General features: G+C 44.3%; 1 protein-coding gene across 1 annotated transcript in view; it reads left to right on the forward strand.

The window, feature by feature from the left end:
- The window catches only part of LOC102383723 (kalirin), a gene marked incomplete at its 5' end in the record, with an annotated part of 326,357 nt that overhangs the window by 115,555 nt on the left and 202,032 nt on the right, over positions 1 to 8,770 (forward strand). Inside the window, one exon of the mRNA XM_025212146.1 lies at positions 381 to 503. Coding sequence (XP_025067931.1) covers positions 381 to 503 — 123 coding nt within the window. The remainder of the gene's footprint in view (positions 1 to 380; positions 504 to 8,770) is intronic.

Raw genomic sequence — 8,770 nt, forward strand, 5'->3', positions numbered from 1 at the left:
CTGCTTCTGGTCAGGTTTTGAACCACTCCTTTGTCAGTCAGTGGAGCAGTCTCTCATTTAGGCTCTCCAGCTGCAGACTCCCTACATGCAGAAATCCAAATACAGCACAGCAAGCGTCATGGGATCCATTTACAGAGAAATAGGCTTACAACATGTGTTCTCAGACCTATTATTCTGTTATAGTAGAATAGGGTAAAAAAAATTCAATATTGCCATTGTTTGACTACACTTTTTGTAGATGAGGGACTTCTTTTTATGGTGCTGCTGAATCTGCTTTTGCTCATTTGTATAAATTTGGGTCAGGACTGTGTCTGCTTGTGCTTTTCACTTGTCCCTACTCTTTTCCTCCCTGACTCTGTCTGTCTGTCTTTGTCCTACAGATGTTCGACTGGATCAGCCACAACAAGGAGTTGTTCCTGCAGAGTCACACAGAGATCGGAGTGAGCTACCAACACGCCCTCGACTTACAGACACAGCATAATCACTTTGCTATGAATTCCATGGTGAGTTCAGAGACGTGCCGTAAATATGGATCCTGTGGGAGCATGTGTGGGAGGGGGAGGCTTGCAAGTCTTCTTCCAGTTAAAAGGGAACGACGGACCCATGAGACGTGAAGAGCTAAAGAAGGTCAGGGCGGGCGTGTGGCAGCAGGATTTTATTCCGGGAAGGACAGCATGTTGCTTTGTCCACCCAGCTGCTGATATACGACTATTTCCGTGATTTTAAAACCGGGCCAGTTCTATGGCACTGTTTACATTTTGGAAGACAAATACAATATTTTTAAGGTTTTGGCATTTCCCTGACATGCAATTAATGAGGCTCAGTAGAACTTGTAGCTCAGCACTTTAATAATGTATGTTTCTCTTCTTCCACATGGTACGCCTCAAAATCCCAAGCAGGGGAATCTAATCAAACTCTCAGTTGCATGGCCAGCATTGGATTGTGTCTTTTCTTTCTTCCCCCCGCCCTCATCAAACCCTTTGGGTGCAATTCAGACTTATCTGGGGTGCAAAAAAACAAGTCATCATCATCCATTTGTAAGTGCTTTGCTCTCTTTGCTTTCTTCACCCTTGGCGTTCAGCCTTCATATCTGGAGACTGCATTTCTTTCAGCCCAGAAGGTGGGGCAGACTATGGACGTTTGGATCATTATGCTCATTTGGAATAGTGCGTGCACACACCCATCAAAATTGCATAAGATATTAAGGATCATGTCCTCTTGTTTGAACAGTATCTGCAAATGACACCAAGCTAGTGGGGAGTTGTAGATATGCTGAAGAATAGGGTTAGGATTCAGAGTGACCTAGACAGATTGGAGGACTGGGCCAAAAGGCATCTTATGAGGTTCAGCAAGGACAAGTGCAAAGTCCTGCATTTAGGACAGAACAATCCCATGCACCAGGTCAGGCTGGGGCTGACTGGCTGGGCACCAGCTCTGCAGTAAAGGACCTGGGGGTTACAGTCGACAATAAACTGAATATGAGCCAACAGTGGTGTGCCCTTGTTGCCAAGAAGGCTAACAGCATACTAGGCTCCATTGGTAGAAGTGTTGCTAGTAGGTCTACGGAAGCAATTATTCCCCTCGATTCAGCCCTGGTGAGGCCACATCTGGAGTACTGTGTTCAGTTTGGGGCCCCCCCTACAGAAAGGATGTGGACAAATTGAAGAGAGTTTAGTGGAGGGCAACAAAAATGGTGAAAGGCCTGGGGGACATGACTTCGGAGGAAAGACTGAGGGAACTGGGCTTAATTAGTCTAGAGAAGAGGAGCCTGAGAGGGTATTAAATAGGAGCCTTCAACTACCTGAAGCGGGGTTTGAAAGAGGTTGGAGCTGGGCTGCTTTCAGTGATGACAGATGACAGAAGAAGGAACGATTGTCTCAAGTTGCAGCAAGAGAAGTTTAGGTTAGATATTAGGAAGAATTTTCCCATGAGGGTAGTAAAAACACTGGAACAGGTTACCCAGAGAGGTGGTGGGAGCTCCAGCCTTGGAGGTTTTAAAATCCTGGCTACACAAAGCCTTGGCTGGGATGATCTAGCTGGGGCTGGTCCTGCTTTGGGCAGAGGGTTGAATAAGATGTGACTTTCTGAGTCCCTTCTAACCCTAACTTTGTATGATTCTGTGTCAAGCCCCAAGTCTAGCAAGCCCTTCAGCTGTAGCACATCTTGCTGTAATACTCGCAGCTCTCCCTAAAACTAAGCAGGTGAAGCCACACCAACACTGGGTGCAAGACCTCCACAGGACTTGTAGGGCTTCCAGCATGGGGCAGAAGCAGTGGCCCGGTGCGCTGCTACCAGGCTCTTTTCTGCCAGAGGTGCTGTCTTGCTGATGAAATACAAAACCACAGGAGGTCATTAAAGACCACATGGCACTTCTCGTAGGATTTACAAGTGTTAACCGTAGTGTCCTAGCCATATTCCAGCTCAGGTAATTATACTCTGCTGACCTAAGTTCCCTCTACTGTTTCAGTTGGCTAGGTTTTCTTTACTAAACTGTCATGCTGCGTGTGCGTGAGTGCTGCAGAGCCGTGGCTGATGGGAGGTGCTCTATAAATCTTATTTATGTATTTATTTTAAGCAAATGTTCAAACACACACTCTTGGCATCCTGGCTGTCACTAGATCTGCAATAACAACATATCACCTCGGAGAATACAGTAGAAAAATGTACCAACCTTCCAGTTACTGCCCCTTAATGTACCACTCATTCCAGGCCTGTAGCTCTTCCCACAGCCCTATCAAATAAAGGAGCTCTTAAATGACGCTGTGAAGATCAACCCATTCAAGATAATTTGGATCAAGATTGAAAGTAAGTTGGAAAATGCTTTATGTGCCATGCTACAAGCAGAGTTGCCAGTTGACTGAAGTAGCGTGGAGCTTAACTTGGTGTCATCTCATTTCTCACCCTGGAAGCTTTGTGGAAGGGGACCCAAGGGTTGGGAGGAAACGTGCGGTCCTCTCTCCTCCTAGCCCTTTCAGGGAGGGGACACATCCCCCGGATAGGCATCTATGTGGATCTTGGGGAACCTACTGAGGTTGGACCCTCCTAGCTGTGACCCTCAGCCTCTGGGCTGGTTCTTGACCTTGCTATGCTCAGCTGAAGTCAAGCTGCTAAGTTTTCTTCTGCCCTGCCCTGCTGGCTTCAAAAGGAGTTTCCCCTGCTTGGAAGAGGCTGAAGTTTCATTCTCGATCAGCTTTTCTGGAGGGTCTTGGTCGAGAATGATGGTGATGGGGGATGAGGAGCCTCCTACCCCGCTCTACCCCCCAGCACATCCTTTCCCACATATGAATCCCAGACTCCCCAGAGAAACTCCTGGGTCAGTATGGGTGATGCAGTCCAGGAGGCTGCTTCCCTCTCTACATCAAGGCCCCCTTTGCAAATGGATCTCCAGGGCACTGTAAACTCCCTGAAGCATAAAACCCAGGCATCTTATGACTTTAAATGTAAAAGCATTGCAAGAGATTGCACTTAGTTATACATTGATTAGCATGCCAAAATGCACACAGCACAAGTACACTGTTATACCCTGCATATGTAAGTGAGCCAGATAGTCCTGTCCCTACAGGATAATAGCAACTCTCAAATTACCTTCCTTTTACTGTAACACAACTAAACCAGAATTAAAGGAGGAAAATGCTATCTGATGTGCCAAAAACTCTTTATACTGTGTTCTGTGTTTTCCTTACGCACCAGTCTTATCGGTGGATTGTAGACCCAGGACCCCGCTGATGGGAGAGCACATGGCATAATTTTGTTTTTATGCAAACAGTTCTTCCATTGTATGCAGTAAATACCCATAATTAAGGCTAGCGTTTTGTAATGGTAATCATTAATACATGTCCCTGCCGAAGTGTGTGTGTGGGAGGGGAGCAATATTCCTGGAAAAGTTATGACCTGTGCTTGCAGCATGCTTCCAACAGCTATCCACTACCCTCCCCATGTGCAGTTCTGTACTAGCGCATACAGCCTTGTGGGGGTTGTAGTTTGGAGGACTTGTGTCTCTGTCTTTTCTAGAGACCAATTTCTCTGGCTGAGCTATATCTACTTTGATGCTGTGTTTACTTCCCTCTGCCTCATGGGGCATCATGAGAATCTTAGTCGGGGCGGGCAGTTATTTTGGGTGGAGGGCCACTTACTGAGTTTTGGTAAGCCATCAAGGGCCACATGACAGGCAGCCAGGGGCAGATAAATATTAATTTTCAACGTTTTTTAGGGGCTCCACGGGCCGGATAGAATGACCTGGCGGGCTGCATCTGGCCTGCAGGCCGCATTTTGCCCACCCCTGATTAGTGTTGCGTGGTTTCCAGGATTTCAGCGACTGACAAAATGATAGCCTTACCTGTAATGTAAGGTAATTTTATGTTTTTTTTAAAAGATCCTTCTGAAGTGATCTCCCAGGTGCTTTTTAATGTATGACGTTATGAACATTCATAGAGAATGTTTACCTAGCTCGCCATAAGGTCTGACACCCAAGGTCCCACCCACGACAGTCCTTAAAGTAATGGGTAGGTATAAGCCATGATGGAAAATCAATGAGAAATCTTGGCTAAATCGGAAAGAAGCTGTAGAAAGATTCCAGGAGACAGCTCTGAATTCAAGGGAGTCCGTATGTTAACTAAATAAAGACTTCATTGACACAGACCAGCAGTATTAGAAAGCTCATGCCAGTCCGTCTTACCATCAAACTTGCATGGAGGAGGCTGATGGCGAGGTGGCTGTATCAAGTGCCTTTGTCAAGTATGCTTCTGTCCCAGGGTTGCAAGCCTTTCAAGGAGGATGTCTTTGAGGGCTGGCTTGGAAAGAGCCATGGGACACACGGTTATATGGCGCAAATAGGACAGCAACAATGCATAGGACAGAAGAAGGGCTGTGGCTAATATTTTAGTCTATAATTTGTGGGAGGGGTCAGGGGAGAGGCTGTGTCAGTTTGGTACCAGCTTTGGAAATTACATTTATCCAACATTCAGAAACAGAGCTGCTGCCCTTGTCCTTATTACGGAAGCGCAGTCAACAGAGAGAGCCCCAGCATCTGATGCTCCATCTTGATATAAGAAGATTTCATAAAAAGGAAACAGAACATGACACATTGAGACCGGTGGTCTATGGGAACTGCACGTCTGTATTAAAACGGTGCCTGCGCTGACATGCAGCTTTGTAGTGTTCAGTGAGCAGCGTTCTGGTGTTGGTTGAACCTGAGTCAGTCTATGGAAAGGCAGAAAGAAAAATTATAGAAATGATGATGACTTTTTTCTGTGCAGAATCCTCAATACCGTGGGTCTGGTCTGCAGTAAGATATCCCCAAGCATGCTCAAGCCCCGTATGGAAACTTTCAAATACTTGATAGCAAGATGACTGTCAGTGGGTGCATCTACATGAGACAATGAGCAGAAGACTAATTCTGCTGTGCCTCAGCATGCCAGGCAAAACCAGTGCTAATGTGCAGTAGATTTAGTTGAATGCACATTAATAATGCACATTAACATCACCTAAAAACCACTCATCTGTGCTAATGAGCAGTAGCACCAATTATTGCGCATTAAGTTAGTATCTGTCATTACAGGTACTAAACTTAATGAGCCGTAATTACAGTGGATTAATGAAAGTGTAGACATACGCTCTGTCTCTCTTTGGAGAAAAAAGGCCCCATAACACCAAATAACTTTCATTAACATTTTAGACAGTTACAGGTGCAAAATAAATCACTTTATTTGAACTACTTGGAACATATGGAAATTAGGACATGACTCTGAATGTAGTGATGGGACATCATTACCACCATTTGTGGACCACACACAAATTCAACTTCTAAACATTTTGATCCCTGGAAAACGTAGCTGTAGGTCTGGATTTGGCTCTGATCTATATTACCTGATCATTGCGGCATAAGTCCAGTTCTCATTTTAAATCAAATGTTATTTTGCCAAAGAAAACAAGGAAAAAGGATATTCTTGCTGATGACAAGGAAAAAGTTGGTTAAAACATTCCTATATCGTAACTAATTAATTTATGAGAGCAAGAGTCCTTTTTTTGTATATACACTTTTCCTAGGGATTCCCACCCAGATGCACAGCCTGATTGAATTCATGTACCGCCCATGCACAGGCATCTCTTAAAGAAAAGTATCACTCAGTAAAGTTAGGAAACAGAACCCACCAAAGTGCTGGCGTAAAAACGCCCTCCCTCCTGACCGTCTCATTTTTATGGTGATGTCGTTCATTTGCAGTTGTCACTGATTTCTGCTGGAGATTGCCTGATAATGCCTACCAAATTTATGCAGGGATTTGATGCAACTATTATTAGGTAATATTTATATTGTGGGAATGCTAAGAGGCTGCGGCTACGATTGGTGCCCCACTGTGGAAGGTGAGGTGCAAGCACAGAGGAAGACGGGGTTTCTGCCTTGGAGAGGTTATAATCTAAAAAGGGCCTGATGCTGCCAACATTTAGGCACGTGAATTACTTGTATGCACGTCAGTAATCTCATTGAGTTCATTTACAGAAAGTGTTTGCAGGATCTGGTGTAACACACCCGTAAAGGCGGGAAGGGTGTGGGAAGCAATCACAATGAACACATATAAATCTTCATTTCCTTTTTTTGCATTATCTCAGTGTTTCCTAACCCATTGTTGTTGTTTTTTTTCACCCGGCTCAGTGTTTAGTGGAACCCGTTCTGGCAAAAATAAGGCAGATTGTTGCCCTGCCTTAAAACCGGTTAGCTGCCCTCTGTATGACATTGTGACCCCGTTAGCTTGAGATCACAGACTTTCATTTTCTTTTCATAAACGTTTACTTCCCTATTTGACAGTCCTCCTCGCTGCCTCTCACCAGTCGCTGTATTGGCAATGCCAGGCATTCATAAAACATGAGTCAGGCGCTGAGAATGAGGTTGACTAGAAAATCATGAGACTTAGAAAAAAAACAACACACCCATCATAATAGACTCCTCTTGATTTACCTTCTGTTTTCTGAACCTCTACAGCGTGTTCAGATCAAGTCTTTCAGCTTTGGTTTGCAACCATGAGGGCTGGAAATAATTCAGCAGAATTATATCATGCAACGTATTGATCCCAATGACCGGTTCCTTAGGAACTGTATGAGTAATAAAATCCTGAGCATGGACTGAAATTGGTCAATGCCCTATAGGCAGGACTTTTAAATATGGGTTTAGAGGGAGGATCTGGAGGAGGAGAATGCAGGTAAAGGCTTTTAAAAAGAAGTCCTGGATTTCTGTGATAGTAGGAACAGGGCCTTAGTCTTTAAATGTGTACTTTTGTGAGGGACCTAACAAATGAATAACAATAGTTAAAATAATTTTCTGTCTTCATCTGAACAATGCACTCTGAGTCCTTTCTCAGGCCACATCCTTTCTAATACACTTCCCCAGACATTGCATGCCTGGCATTGGCAAGCATCCCTCTGAACAAAAAAAAATATTTGTAATGCTGCTTATTTTTATTACACTTCTACTTCCTTCTACAGGGGACTGGGTGGAAAGGGGCTTAGAGAGGAGAAGCCATACATTTCAGATAGTAAATTGTAGCTCAGTATGTTTCTTTCAAAAAGCAACTGTGTAGATATTTTTTCCAGGGAATCAGGCCCAGTGTTTGTTTCTGTTCGATCTATAGAATTATACTAGCCATTATTGCAATCGTATTATATTTATATCAATATAATAATATGGTTCACTAAAACAGAAAGATTTCGCTCCACCCTAGAGATCGTAATCCCGTTAATCTAGTTAATCTGTTGGTGTAAACCACAAGATCCTATCTGAATGGGCCCAAATCATATTGACTTTAGTTTTACATGTGGATAGCTTGACACACATGCTGTTTGCGCTGATTGAAGTTATTCATATCTGCTCCGCCGTGGCTGTTTCACGCCTGTATTTGTTAACCCCATGCAAGAGTGAGTCATTGCTGAGAAACACATGCGAGCAGGGCTGTGTTCGGTGGTAGAATAATCAGCCTTCCTGTTGCCAAGGAGTTAATTATCTGAAATTAGACAGAGATGCATGTTGTCCTGAGGGAGTTGCAATACATTTGAAATGCATTACAATTATCTGGTAAAGACTAATGGCATCTTTTGGAAATTCCTACCATTTATCATTAAACGGGCTGAATTCTGTGCGAGGCTGAGCTAAAACGTCATCCCGTAGGATCCTGCATCAAAAGGCATGCAATTTGCTTTGCTTGTGGTCTGATGGGTGTCGGGGCCCTTTTGAGAATACTTCGCTATTGAAGTGCTCTCCGCTGGGGCGTATCAAACGGTAGGGTGCATTTCACAAATCCTTTTGTAAATCTCCGAGGAAGACTTTGAGGGGCTTTTTGTTTTGTCTTGTTTTTTTTTTCTTGAGAATTCCTTCAACAGCCACATTTCAGCCTTAGCGAACCTGCCACGCTGTTATTTCTGCTTCCCTGCAGTACGTATGCACATGCCATCTAACCTGTCTCCCAGGGACACAGATTGGCATGGAGAAAGCCCCCAGAGCTTTCCTGTTGTCTTTTGCTAATCTCCCTTTCCTATATGTTTATTCCCTTTTAATTAGCATAATTCCAGTTAGAGCAAGAAGGCATTATCAAAGAGGGAAGATTTGCAGCATACCCTCAAGATGCTCAGGTTGTATTGGTCCGATTCCCCATCCAAGCTGGTGGGGAGTGTCTGAATCCCACGGGTGAATCTCCTCTCCTGAAAATGCTCTGCTCCACTGCAGAGCACGCATCTGGGCAGTGAATTCAGAAGTCCACCCGTGCACCCTTTTGCTTGGAAGAGC

Source organism: Alligator sinensis, unplaced genomic scaffold (assembly GCF_000455745.1).
Source record: "Alligator sinensis unplaced genomic scaffold, ASM45574v1 scaffold1226_1, whole genome shotgun sequence".
NCBI lineage: Eukaryota > Metazoa > Chordata > Crocodylia > Alligatoridae > Alligator > Alligator sinensis.